The 15349-nt window shown below is 22.4% G+C and overlaps 1 protein-coding gene across 4 annotated transcripts in view; it reads left to right on the top strand.

The window, feature by feature from the left end:
• The window catches only part of LOC117167768 (ubiquitin carboxyl-terminal hydrolase 48-like), a 311237-nt gene that overhangs the window by 27051 nt on the left and 268837 nt on the right, over positions 1-15349 (top strand). For all 4 annotated transcript variants that reach the window (XM_033352943.1, XM_033352951.1, XM_033352936.1 and 1 more), the window contains 2 exons: positions 801-1099; positions 6123-6224. In XM_033352943.1, coding sequence (XP_033208834.1) covers positions 801-1099; positions 6123-6224 — 401 coding nt within the window. The remainder of the gene's footprint in view (positions 1-800; positions 1100-6122; positions 6225-15349) is intronic.

The following is a 15349-nucleotide window of genomic DNA, read 5'->3' as shown; positions in this document are numbered from 1 at the left end:
ATTATGGGAGGATCATTTTGAATTTCGAATATTTTTATGAAGCTGGATGGGAGGAATTTCGGGTTTTATTTATTTTGTCTAAATTAAAAGAAGGAATTTTTTCTATTAAATAAAAAAATGGTATATTTTTAGATTTTAAATATTTTTATTCAGTTTGAAGTAAGGAAATTTTGGATTTTAATTTTTTCAAAAATGGAAAAAGGGTTTTGTTTACTTTTAACCAAAAAATGGGTTATTTAAAGTTTTCTGTAACTTTGAAGGGAGGATATTTTGACTTTTAAGGTGTACCTGAATTGTGGAAGGTTCATTTTGAATTTCGAATATGTTTTATGGAGCTGGATGGGAGTAATTTCGATTTTTATTTAGTTTGTCTAAATTAAAAGAAGGAATTTTGTCTTTTCAATAAAAAAATGGTGTCTTTTTTTAATTGTATGCATTTATAAGGGAGGAATTGATGGTTTTTACATTTTGTCCGAATTAGAAGAGGGTCTTTTTAGATTTTTCATATTTTTATTCAGTTGGAAGTGAGGAGATTTTGGATTTTAATTTTTTTCTGAATGGAAAAAGGGATATTTTTGTTTTCAACCCGAAAATAGTCTATTTAAAAATTTTGAATGGTTTTAAAGGCAGGAAATTTTGAATTTTAATTTTTGCTGAATTAGGTCATTTTTAATTTTTAATATTTTCATTTAGTGTGAATGGAGGAAATTTTTGTTTCTAAATGTCTGTGTTTTTATTTTTTTTCTCTCTTCATGTTTGCGGAATTTCCTAAATAAATGCTTTTTTTGCTTATTTTTCAGAAAATACAAAAGCGACAAAGCCGAGAGTGAAAGGAGAATATTTATCAAATGCGGCATATATGCTAGTTTATAAAAAATTACCGCCGAATTCTCAGTTGGGGTCGAAAAGGAAAGGGCAAACAGTTGTTCAGATTTTAGGTAATGCGGAGGCTACTTCGTTGAAAAAAATTAGGAATAGTAATGGAGAGGCGGAAGTGGTGGAAGAAATTCAGCAGAGCTCGATTGGAAATGGAGTTTCGATCTTAAATGGTGCTGTGCACTTAAAAAGGAGCTGCGAGGAAACGGACAAACAGGAAGAGGTTGAGTGAAATTTGGTTTTTTTTTCTGTAAATGTTGAAGAAATATTTTCTAATTTAGAAAAATAAGGGATCCTTCATAAACTACGTTACCAATTTGCTCTTTTCCCCTCTTTTAAGAATATCTACTTTTACCCAGTCTTCAAGAATTTTCCTTTTTTCTCGATGTTTTTCTTTAAATATTTGTTTTAGTTTTAAAAAATCTATTTAGTTGAAAATTTTATTATTTTGTTGAAAATGCAACTATTTTTTTACAAATTCATCTTTTTTTTGGGGTCAGAAATTCAAAAACTTGGTTATAAAAAATTATTTTTATAATTGATATTTCTTATAATTGTATATTAAAAAATAAAATTATATTAAATAAATTATTTTTATAAATAATAAATATAATTATTAAATTTATTAAGAAAATTTTGTATAAAAATATAAATTTTGAATTTTTAATTAAAATTAAGTTAAATTTTTTTCTTTTTAGTTTAATATTCATTTCTTTGATTAAAAAATTAACGATTTTTTTTAATTTCGTATTTTTGTATTGCATTCAATTTTAAAAATTTAAATTGAAATCCTTTTTGTTCGAAAATACAACTACCTGAATGAAAAATGAACTACGTTGTTAAAAATAAATTTGTAGTGAAGTTACAGCATTTTAGTTCAAATTCATCTTTAGAGTGGAAAATTGAACTGTTTTCTTGAAATATCCTTTTTATGGGTTAAAAAGTCAATTATTTTGGCAGAAATTCATATTTTCGGGTTCAAAATAAATAGAAAAGTTAACTGAAAATTCAAATTATTTGTCGACAATTCATAGTTCCGAAATAAAAATTCTACTAGTTTGTATAAAACTCTTCTTTTCAAAAAAATTATTGCTCGGTTGAACAATAAATTATTTTGTCAAAACTTTCTTTTTAATCAAATTTTATCGGTTGAAAATTCAAGTACTTAGTTGAAAGGAAAACTGATTTGTTCATAATTAATTTTTTCGTTTAAAGGTTCATGATTTAGTGTAAAATTAATATTTTTTGTTAAAATTTCCCCTGTTATTAGTAGAAATTTTATGTATTTTGTTTTGAAAATTCAACTAATTTGTTAAAAATTAGTTTTTGTTATTTATAAAAATAATTTTACTGAAAATTTAACGATTATACTTTTGGTTGAAAAATTTAATATTTTATTATGGTGACAAAGTTAATCTTTATTATTTAAAAAATCATGTATTTTATTGAAAATGCGACTTTTCAGTCAAATATTAATGTTCTTGTAAATTCATATTTTTAGTTGAAAATTGTTCTTTTTTGGCTAGAGATTCATCTCTTTCGTTAGACATTGAACTTATTTGTTAAAAATTAGTAATTTTAGTAGAAAATTAATCTTTATTAGTTAAAACTTCAAATATTTCGTTGAAATTTCAACTATTTATTAAAAAATTCGTCTTTTTTTGGTTTTAAGTTCACTTCTTTGATCGGAAGTTCAACTATTTTGATAAGAATTATTTTTAGTTGGAAATTAATCTTTGTTGTTTGGAAAATTTAACAATTTCCTTTCAAATTAGTATTTTTATTAGAAAAATAATCTTTGTTAGTTAAAACTTTAAATATCTGGTTAAAAATTCAAGTATTTGGTAAAAATTAATCTTTTTAGTGGAAAATTCGTCTTTTTAGTTTAAAGTTTATCTTTTTGGTTGTAAATTCAAAAATTTTAATAAGAATTAGTATTTTTTATTTGAAAAATAATCTTTTATATTTCGAAATTTAACTTTTCTGTTAAAATTAGTATTTTTTAATTGCTAATTAATTTTTATAACTGTAAACAACTATTCTTTTTTTTTTATAGTAAAATTACTTTTTTGATTGAAAATTTAACTGCTTGTAAAATATTCCTCTTTTTGGCTTAGAAATTCAGCAATTTATTAGAAAATGAAACTATATAATTGAAAATGAACTTTTTTGTTAAAAATTCACGTTTTTTATTAGAAATTTGTCTTTTTCGGTAGAAAATTAATCTCCTTTTTTTGAAAATCCATCTTATTCGCTGGGGATTCCACTATTTTGGTAGAAAATTGAACTATTTAAATAAAGATTTAACTGTGGACTTGAAACATAACTACTTAGTAAAAAATCTGTTTTTTTTTTGTTTTGTTAAAAAGTAATTTTTTCAGCTCAATTTGCAACTATTCCATTTTTTGATGAAAATTGATCTTTTTTAAGTGAAAACTTTTTTTCTCTGTTAAAAACTGTAATATTTTATCAGAAAAATTCAATTATTATGGTAAAAATTAAACTATTTATTTAAAAAATTAAACTGCTTGGTAGAAAATTACCTTTTTTGTTGAAAATTTATAGTGATGGGTGGAAAATTGGATTTTTTTGCGGAAAATTAATGTTTTTGGTTGAAAATGCATATTTTTTTATTATTTTAATTGATAGAATTTTTTTAAAACGTGAAATCCCAAAATTGGTAACGTGGTTTATGGATGGCCCCTAAGTGATTTTGCAATACTTTAACATAACATTTTTTACTTCTGAAGACTGAAAATATTTCTAAATTTAATACGTTAAAAGAAAAACCTTTATAATGTGACAATTTTCAATGTTAATAATCAAAAAGTTTACCCATTTAAATTCATCATTTCAATGTAAGCTTTTAACATGTCTTCAAAATTGGAAAAGGAAATTGATTTGTTTTTATCACTTTTACATAGTAATGTAAATACTTTTATTGAAATAAAAGGAGGGTATTTTTTAAATAACAATTTTTTCAAAGTTGTTAGTTTTTAATTTGTTTTCCTAATTAAAACAGGGTATTTTTTTAACACTTTCATCAAATTGGAAGAAATGAAATTTTTGCTTCAAATTTTTTCTGATTTGGAAGAGGGAATTTGTCTATTTTCGACTTTTTTATTGTTTTGAAATGGAAATTAATTTTAAAAAATTCGCTGAATTGGAAATTACGGTCTATTTTTAACATTTCAATTGATTTGGAAGGTAGGAAGCTTTGGGTTTTAATTCTTTTTTAATTAGGAACCAGGGATTTTTTATTTTTTACATTTTTATTCATTTGGAAAAGAGGAAGTTCTTCTGTTTACTTTTTCTGCTTTAAAAGAAGGAATTCTTCTATTTTTAACATTTTTATGTAGTTGAATGACGGAAAATTCTGTATTTTAATATATTTCTTAAGATAAAAAAGAATTATTTTTTCATTTCGATTGTTTCTGACTTAGAAGAGAGATATTTTTACATTGACAAATTGTCATTGAGTTGGAAGAGATTTTTTTTTATTCGGAAGAGGGAATTTTTATATTTTTAACATTTTTCTGAATTCGAAAAGGAGGATATTTTTGTATTTTAATTGTTTTTAGACCTGGAGACCTGGATTTAAAAAAAAAATTTATAGAATTGGAATCGAGGAAATATTGATTTATATATATTTTTATTTGTAAGAGTTAATTTTGTTATTTTTATTTGTTAATTTTGATGGTAGGAAGTTTTGGATTTTAATTCTTTTCTGATTCAGAACTTGGAATTTTTTATTCTTAGCATTTTTGTTCTAGTGGGGGAAAAGTGTTTCTTTTTACATTTTCTGGTTTAGAAGAAATTTTTTAATATTTGTATTCAGTTAAATGGAGACAAATTCTTAATTTTTAATATTTTTCTCATAATAAAATAAGAGAATATTTTATTTATTTTTTTGCTGGCTGACGAGGAATATTTTTTTATATTTTTTTAAATTTCTATCTTCAAAATATTGATTGATTTTCAAGGGGGATTAGTTGGATTTTAAACATTTTTCTTCATGTGAAAGGTTGCATTTTTTACTCTCAATTTTTTTCCGACGACTTGGAAGAGGGAGAATTTTATTTTTAATCATTTTTTAGATACACGAGTGTATATTTTTTCTTCCGATTTTTTTTTTTAATTGAATGGGGTACATTTTTTATTTGAAGCATTTTTATTGAATAGAGAAGAGAAATTTTTGTTTAAAATTTTTTCCGGAATTGAAAGAGGGACTTTTTAAATTTTTAACACTTTATTGAATTGGAAATTTTTATTATCAAATTTTTCTGACTTGGAACAAGCAATTTGTTATATTGCTAATATTTTTATTGATTTGGATGGAGGAATTTTCCTTTTTCATTGTTTTCAGATTTGGAAGCGGAAATTTTATATTTTCAACATTTTTATTGATTTGGACGATCGGAAAATGTTACTTTTTTTTTGGTTTGGAAAAGGGAATTTTTCTGTTTCTAGCATTTTTATACAGGAGGGCATTTTTTTATTTTAATTTTTTTTCTAACGTGGAAGAGGAAATTTTTAAATCTTTAAAATATGTATTGGAATTGAAGGAGGAAATTTAAAATTTCTTTTTTTTAAACTCAGTATAAATATTTAAATAAAAATTCTCTCTGCTAAATCAACCAACCATTTTTTTTAATGTCCATCCTTCCAACTCAATTAAAAAATTAAAAATGCTCCGCTTCCAATGCAGGAAAAAACTTAAATTTCCTCTTTTCCAACTCAATTATAAAAATGTGAAGAATAACAAAATGTCTCTCTTCCAATTTATGACAGAATTTAAACCCAACATTTTTTTCCTACAAGATCAATAAACATATTTAAAATTCAAACTGTCTCATCCATTCCAGGAAAATATTTAAAAAAATTAAATTTCTTCCCTTTCAACTCAGTATAAATTTTGAAAAATAACAAATTTCCCTCTTAAAAATCAGGAAAAATGGAAACCAATATTTCCAGTCCTAACTCAATAAAAATGATTAAATTTTTTCTGAATTGAGATGGAGACATTTAGTATTTTTAACATTTTTATTTTTTGAGCTGGAGAGAGGGCTGTTTTTATTTTAATTGTATGTTAATCGGTCAAAGAAACATTTATTTAAAAAATGTGTTATTAATTTCAAAATGAGACAGGGTGTAAATGTGACCTTTTAATTATAAATAAATTCGACAATTTTTAAATTTTCTAAAAAGTGAACTATTTGAATTCAATTGATATCAATTTTTTTCAGTTGGAGTTTGACAAGTGGGGAGTAAACCAAAAAATCCGTGAAATCGTCAGAGCCGAAAATGTCGACCACGAGTTAAAAATACTCGATGTTCAGGAACAGAAGGTAAAGGCAGATTATAAATATTTAAAATACTGGCAGAAGTGTCTAATATTTAATTCTAAAAATCGTTTTTTTTCAGAAGAAAGATTAATTTTTAGTCGAAATGAACGAATTCTTTCCAAATAGTGGGCTGTTCAACAAAAACAGTTAAATTTTTGAATAAAAAAGTTGACTTTTTAAGAAGATCATTTAATTTTTAATTAAATAATTACATTTTTAACAAATTAATTTTTAACATGACAGTTAAATTTTTAACCTGCAAAGATTCATTTTCAGCCAAATTATTGAATTTTAAACTAAAAAGTTCAATTTTTCAACCAAATATATTTGAACTTTTGAATAGAAAGAGATTAATTTTTAAACAAAAATGGAATTCTTAAATTGTTAAGAAAACAATTAAATTTTCAGCTAAAGAGATGAATTCTCAACTAAAATTATAAATATATAAACATGAATTTTCTACAAAGGAGTTCAATCAAGTAGTTAAATTATAAATAATTTCTCAACAAAAAATGTAATAGTTGATATTTTAGCAACTACAAAAAATGATGTAAAGTGAGAATAAAAATTCAACCAAATTGTTGATATTTTAGGCCAAAAAGGCGAATTTTTCTCAAAACAATCGAATTTTCAACCAAAAAGTTAATTTTTATCAAATAGTTAAAATTTCTACCAAAATAATAGAATTTCTAACTTAAAAACCCGATTTTTCTACAAAACAGTTGAATTTTCAACCCAAAAATATTAATGTTCAACTAAGAAGTTAATGTTCAACAAATAGTTGGGAGATTGGCTAAAAAAATCGAATTTCCAACTAAAAATTATTAGTTTCCAATTAAAAATGAAATTGTTAAATAATTAGTAAAAAGAATTAATTTTCAACCGTAGAAAAAAGTACATTTTTACTAAATAGTTGAGTTGTCGACCGAAATAATAGAATTCCCAAACCAAAAAGGCAAATTTTCAACTAAAAAATAGAAATATTAAATTAATTTAAATTAATATTAAATATAAGTATAATAATAATTTTTTAATAATAAAAAGAATTGATAACAAAATAGTTCAACATTCAACTAAGTAGTTTAATTTTTGATTAGCTTTAATCAAAAATGGAATTTTTTAATATTTAGTAAAAAAAATTAATTTTCTACTAAAAACACAAAATATTTTTGAACAAAATAGTTTAATTTTCAACCAAAAAAGTTGAATTCTCAATGAAAAATTCAACTCAATTTTCAGGAACAACAATTAATTTACAGCCAAAAATGGAATATTTCAGTTAGAAAAATAAATGTTTACGTTTTTAAGAAATTGCAGCAAAATAATGCGATCTTGAATAAAAAAGATACATTTTTGACGAAAAGTATAGTTAAAATTTGTTTTAAAAGGGATTTACTTTTTGCGAAAAATGGAATACTTAAATTTTCAATTAAGAGAAGTAATTTTCAACAAAAAAGACGAATTTTCATCAAATTAATTAAAAGTTTAGCTAATAATTACATTTTCAACCCAATCTTCCTTTTTGGTCAAATATTCAATTGTTGGTTGAAATTTGAACTATCATGATAAAAATTCATTTTATTGGTTAAAGATTTTATTATTTTGTCAACAGTTAGTCTTTTTTTTTGTTAAAAATTACTTTTCTCAGCTGAAAAAGTTGTTTATTTTTCGAAAATAGTGTTCGAAAATCTATTATTTTTAGTATAAAATTAATTCTTGTAACTGTAATCAGGGTGGATGCTGGATCGGTAAACCGGGAAATGACCGGGAGTTTTACAAATTTTTAGAAAAAAAATCCTCCCAACTTAGATTTTAACCGTTTTTTTTTTTTTTTTAATTAGTTAAATTGTAGTTTTTTCAATTATATCATTCAGCTTAGAATGCGTATTTGAAATAAAAGAATTTCAAAATGCAGGCCCTATTGAAACTTTATAAACTATTTTTAATTTTAAAATAAGTTTTAAATAATATATTTATAATTAAAGGCTTTTATTAAATTTAAGTCTAAAATATTCCATTCCTAAACCACGTAATTTTAAAATTTTCAATTAAAAAAAAGAACAATTACTTAATATTTAGAAATATCTGATTGTACATTTAAAATCAGTGATTATAAATAAAATGCTCAAAACGGAACAAAAACACTAAATTTTGAAAAATACAATTTCAATTGTTCTATTTAAAAAAATTTAATTTGTAATTCAACTTCTTAAATTTGAATGTATAAATGACAATTGAATACCTATTATTCTTAGAAAAAATCGAGTAAGTTGTAGAAATATTTAGAAGTTTTGAAAAAATTAAAAATTAATGAAAAATTTGAAATGATTTCAAATAATTTAAACGGTGCAAATATTCCACGGCCTAATTTGAAACCAAATATAGATTTTGCAGATTTCGAACATGAAATTTAGAAGCTCTATAATAATATCATTTTTTAAGATTGCTAGGAAAATTGAAAATGATTGTTTTCTAATTATTTGAAACTCGAATAATTTTAAAAGATATTTAGAAGTTGTGAAAAACTTTTAATAATATTTTTAAATTTGAAAAAATTTCAGAATAATAACCGGAAATTTCAAATTTTAACAAATTCCGAGCTAGCTCTGAAAATTTTCGAAAAGGAACACAATTCCAAATTGGAGCAGGCAATTTTTCCAAAGAATTATAATTCTAATTCTTTGATGGAACGGAATATTTTCGAGAAAAATGAAAATAATAAATTGGAACAGGAAATTTGACAAAAATTCGAATTCTTTTTGGAAACGGAAATTTTTCGAAAAGTATTAAAATTCCGGATATGAAGAAGGAATTTTCAATTTTTAACCAATTGTCAGTTGGAACTGGAATTTATCCAGGAGAATAGCAACTTCTAAACGGAAAATTGAATTTTTCTAACAAAATTATTGTTCTGTGTTAAAACGCGGTATTTTCGTGAAATAAATTAAATTATGTATTGGAACAGGGAATTTTTCCAAAAAGTTATGATTCCTGATTTTAGTAGAAATGGAAAATTTTTGAAAAGAATTAAAATTCTGGATTTAAACAGGGAATTTTTCGAAAATAATCAAAATTTCGGATTTAAATAGAGCATTTTCAATTTTTAACAATTGATAAAATTTCAAAATTTGTAATTTGGCAGTTTAACTACATTTATTTTTAAATTGTGCAGTTGAAAAGTGTTAGTAAGTTACATATTATACGTTCAAATTGTTGAGGATTTGAATACAAAGTTGTTGAATGAATCAAATTTTAAACTTTAATTTTCGAAATTTAAAATTCAAGAGTTTCAGTTTGAGTGCTTTCATTTGCAGTTCAGTTCTTATTACTTCGAATGGAACAATTACAACTACATTTTAAATTTAACAATTTTAAAATGTAGTTTTAAATACTTAATTAGAAATTATAGGCATTTAAAATCAAAGATTTTTGCGAAAAAAACGTTCGATTGGAACTTCATAAACTATTTTCAATTTTAAAATAACTTTAAAATAATATATTTATAATCCAAGGGTTTCATTAAATTTTAAATATTATTTCAGTTTAAAATATTCCATTTTTAAACCACTTAATTTGAAGTTTTTAATTAAGAACAATTTCTTCATATTTAAAAATATTTTACTGTTCTTTTCAAATCTGTAATTATAAATTAAATATTCAAAACTAAACTTTGACTGTTAAACTATTAATTGTTCAATTTTTTTATTGTAAGTCAAGTTTAAAAGATGTTTAAAATGTCTGAAAAATGTTTCAAAATAATTAGAAATTTCGAAAAATATGAAGTAACATGTAAATGTTTCAAGATTTTGAAATAAACTTTTGAACAATTTCAAGGATTTTTTTAACTATTTAAAACAAAATAATTTAACTTTTAATTTAAGGACAGTTTCTTTAAAAAATGTAATGGTTCAATTTTTAATGTTTCTAGCCTAAAATTGCTTAAAATTATATAATTTTGAGAAACTTTAAATGCATTTAATGATTCTTAAATTTAGAGAATCTAAACTGATTATGTGGATTCATATTTTTGGAATTGAATCTAATTCGTTGAACTCTATAATTTATAAAAGTTAAAATAAATGTATTTGGTAGTTGAACTGCATTTAATTTAAAATTCTTTATTTTACAAGTGTTAATAGCTTCCATTTTATACGTATAAAATTATTGGGCATTTGAATAAAACATTTTTTAAATAAAAAACTGCACTTTAATCCCTTTCAGAATGTTTTCAGTGGTCCCATATTTTTATACCTCCTCTGAAAATTATGTCATTTTTCAAAATAAAGAGTTGACATTTAATTACGAAATCATCAAAAATATCAATTTTCTTTTGAATTATTTAAAATCTTTTCAAATTATTTTTGAAAATGTTCAGAACTTTTGAATATATTTTTAACTGCTTCCCATTTTTGTAAAAAAATTGTCTCGAGAGCCTCCAGATTTTTTTCCAATTTTCTGAATGTTTTGAAATATTTTTAAACATTCTCTTTGAGTTATGTGCTTTTTCAAAATAAAAAATCATTTTTAATCTTCTCAGAAATCTTTCAATCATTTTTTTTTAATATTTAAAAATTCTTGAAAAGCTCCAAATTTTTTTATTTTATTTGAAACATTCAAAAACCTCCAGCTTATTCGATTTTTTTCTCTTTAAATTAATGATTGTTCAACTGTTCTTTAAAAATCAAAATGCAATACTTTTACCTTCAAAATAGAAATAAAAAAATTATTATTGTAACATTCAAAGTTTAAATTTACCACTCTGAAATTGTGAAAGTTCATTTTCGCATTGCTTACTATTGAAAATTGTTATATATTTTTTAAATTTCAAATTTCCAAATTAAAAAGGGTAAAAATGAAATATTTGATACTGAAATAATACTTCAATAAGATACAGAAATTGAATAAAGGCGTTTATTTAAGAATCTATTTAATTTTTAATAGTCGAACAACGTTCATTTTTTGGAAATATTAATTTTTCGGTTCTAAATTCCTTTTTTCATTGAACGTGAAAAATGTTTGCGAACCGGGGAAAAAAACGGGAACTGACCGGGAACTTTTTTCTCTTATAAAACCAGCCACCCTGGTAGTTTTGACTATACCATTCATGGTTGAAAATTGATATTTTTTAGTTGAGAATTCAAGTATTCTGTTTTTCATTAAAATTCATCTTTTTTAATTAAAAATGTAACTGGTTTGTTGAAATTTTTTCTTTTTTTTTGCGTTGTTTAAAAGTCATCTTTTTTACAAAAAATGTTGAAAAATATTTGATTACGCGTGAAAATTAATTCTTTCTATTAAATGTTTAAACGTTCCATCTTAGATTGAAAATTGAACAATTCACCTACTTAGTTAAAAAGGTCAATTACTTTATTAAACGTTCATTTTATTAGTTAGAAATAAATCTCCTTGGTTGAAATTGCAACTATTTTTTTTTAAAGTTTTACATCTAACAGTTTTGTGTAGAACATATCTGTTTTGAATATCTTTAGCCAAAAAAAAATTGTGGAAAAGGAATATGGAACTTTGAAATATTTTTTTTAATTTTTAGGATTTCCAAATTTTGTAAATAAACTGAATTTTGCAAAGTATCAAGAGGGTGAAAAAAATTTTCTTAAGATTCATGAGAAAATCGTAAATGATTGGTTTGTAATGAATTCTAAGAAAACAATGAAAATAAATTACAACATTTGAAAAATAATTTCCTACAATTTTAAAAAATAGTGTTAAAGATTTTAAAAGCAAAATTTTGCAATTGTGCCTAAATTAAATAATCATTGAAAAAATTGAGATAATCAGAAGTTTTGAAGTAATTCAGAATAATTAAAACTTGTTAAGGTGTTTTAACGATTTTTAAACGTTTTAGGAAAATAAAAAACATTTTTTTAGGTTCCGAGGAAAAATGAAAATAATTTTTATATTTAAATAAATTATTATTAAGAGATTATTTAAAAGAAGATTTTTAAAATCGTCAAAGAGGAAACTCAAAGAATTAATGCAATTTTTTTAATTTTGCAGAATTTAAAAAAAAAATTTTAATTGAAAATTTGTAAAGATTAGAAGGATTAGAAGGTTTAGCAAGATTAAAGAAGAATTTTCTTGAGGTTCGTTTAAAAATTTTAAATAATTTTTTATTTGGTAAACGTCAACTTTAAGAGAAAATTAAAAAAGGTTTTTAAACCTATCGAGCGATTTCCTAAAATTTCGTAAAAGAGTGTAGAATATTTTAAAGTAAAATGTTTCAATTTGGTAAGATTAAAAATTAAATAAGTCGAGTAATTTCGAGAAATATTGAGAACAATTGAAGAGATTTAAAATGAATTTTCAACTTTAAAAAATGTATAAATATGTAGATTCTGAAAATTCCTGGGAAAACTTAGAAGACTATAAGTTAATTTGTTTACATTTTGATACATTTTTCAAAATTTAAGGAAAAATTCGAGGTAGTTAAAAATATTTCTAAGAAGAGATATTTAGAAACTTGGAAACATTTCCGAAAATTTAACAAATATTTTTTTATTTCATCCAAACTTCTAAATGTCCTAAAGATCTTTTAAAAAGACTTGAATTTTTCCTAATAATTTGTAAAATCCTATAAAATAAAAATAAAATCTTTAAAATGTTCTAGGTTTTTTTTTGACACATCTGAAATATTCAGAAATCTTTCTTAATTTTACCGGGAATCTTTTACTTTAAAAATTCTTCATTTTAGATGTTTTTTTAAGCCTATATTTTTAATTTGACAAATTTTAAAGTGCAGTCTTGAAGACTTACGCAGTTAAATATTAAAAGCGTTTGAAGTTGAAAATTTCTGATAAAAACATTATTATATTAACTGTAAATATAAATAAATCATTTTTCAAATTGTTCTGTAATTTAAGCATTAAAAACTGAATAATAATTGATTTGATGAAACGATTCTAAATTCGTTCAAAGTTTAAGAATTTCCAGATTGTTACTGTTTCAATTAAAAAGTCTTATTTATTAAAAAAATGTAAATGTGCAATTGAAACTTTATAAACTATTTTCAACTTCAAAACAACTTAATAATATGATATTCGTAATTAAAGGCTATTATTAAATAAAAAACTTTGTTTCAGTCTAAATTCTTCACTTTTTAATCCATTTAATTGGAAATTTTGTAATTTAGAAAAAGAATAAGTATTTAATATGTACCAATATTTCACTGTTTAAGACGAGTAAATTGAAACCAAATAATTAAAAGTAAACAATTTGAAATTAAATTGTTTTATATAGAAAGCTTTGAATCTTTAAAATTTCAAAGAACTTTTAAACTTTTAACGTCACAATTTTTATTTTTCTACTTAAAAAATGTTTATTTTGTAAGCGAAATTGTTAAATTTTTACGTAAAAAGTAATAATTTAAACCTTGTTTTTGAAAAAATTTGAATAATTTTAAAAGATACTTAAAAGTTTCAAAATGATTTAAAATTAATTTACAACTTGAAATTATTTGAAGTAATTTAAACGAAGTGTGTGAAAATTTTTTTCAGAACTTTTAAACATATTTTAAAATTGAATTTAAAATAATTTTTCTAAATGAAAAATCATTTTCAATTTTCCTAGGAATATTAAGAAACTTTTTATTGCTTTGGAGCCTTTCACAATTCTTAACAAGCTTTTCAATTTTTTATTTGAAATCTGGAAAAATCTAATTTTGTTTTTTAGGTTGTGGCTTATTTATAAATTCAAGTTTGAAGAAAATTTGTTTAAATTCGCAGGATTTTCTAGAATTTGTAGGGCAAATTTAAGTAATTTTAAAAATGACTTAGAAGTCCTGAAAAAATTTCAAAAATAATTTTGAATTTGAAAAAATGTAAAATAACTTCTAGTTGACAAAAAATTAAATGAAATTTTTTTTAATGTTTCTAGCCTAAAATAACTTAATAATATAATTTTAAATTTTGTTAAGTTCATTGATTGATTCTTGAATTGAAGTACCTTTCAGTTTATACGTGTAAATTATTGAGCATATTTATAATTAATACATTTTTAATTGAAACACTTTTAAACTTCAATTTAAAAAATTTTTAATTCAAGAGTTCCACTTTGAATTGTTTAATTTTATGTTTATTTTTTATGACTTTAAATTGAAAAACCTAACTTTCAGATCAGATTTTTAATTAGTAAATTTATTAATACAATTAAAAAAAGTTTTAATCCATCAAATTAAATAGAATTGAGTAAATTTAAAAGAATTCAAGTTATTAGAAAAGAATTCAAGAGAATTCCAAAAATTAAAAATAATTCAGGGTGAATTAAAAAAAAACTAATCTCTTGAAGCCTTTAAAACCATGCTAATTTCTAACCAAAGAAGTGACTAAAGACTACAAAATAATTCAAGTTGAATTCAAAATAATTCAAGTTGAATTCAAAAGAATTCAAATTGGAAAATTTACAAAAAATCAAAATTTAATTAATTTTCGTGAACTTGGAATGAATTTAGGATCAATTAAATAAAAACTTTAGAAAATTCAAAAAATCGATTGATTAGATATAATTTATGACCTTTTTATATGAAAAATTCAACTACTTGTTTTAAAGTTAGCCTCATTGTTTAAAATTCCTTTATTTGTAAAGATTTTTAATTTTAGTTGAAATTTAAACTATGTTTTGGACATTTTTTAAAATGGATTTTTCATTTGATAATTTATTTTTTGGAGAAAATTTTATTATTTTCTTGAAAATTCAATTATTTTGGTAAAAAGTCATCTTTTTTGTTGAAAATTTCACCATTCGGGGTAAGAACTTATTCTTTTAGGTTAAAAATTGAACTATTCTATTGAAAATTCGTCGCTTTTGCTTAAAAGTTTAATTATTTGTTTGATCATGGAATTTAGTAAATTTAGAAGAATTCAGGTAAATTAAAAAATTCCAAAGAAGTTAAAAAAATTGAAGATGAATTCCACAAAAAACTTCAAATCTTTAAAACCTTACTATTTTCTAACCAAAGAAGTGACTAAAAACTACAAAACAATTGGAATTAAATTTTAAAATATTCAAATCAATTGGAAATTTTTTTTAATAAAAAAATTCCATATATTTCCGTAAACTTCGAATGAATTTAGAGGAAATTAGAGGTAAACGAGATGAGTTCTATAAAATCCATA

This window comes from Belonocnema kinseyi, chromosome 1, assembly GCF_010883055.1.
Source record: "Belonocnema kinseyi isolate 2016_QV_RU_SX_M_011 chromosome 1, B_treatae_v1, whole genome shotgun sequence".
NCBI classification, from domain to species: domain Eukaryota; kingdom Metazoa; phylum Arthropoda; class Insecta; order Hymenoptera; family Cynipidae; genus Belonocnema; species Belonocnema kinseyi.
Note: the sequence above shows the minus strand (reverse complement) of the source record. Positions and strands in the feature narration are given on the sequence as shown.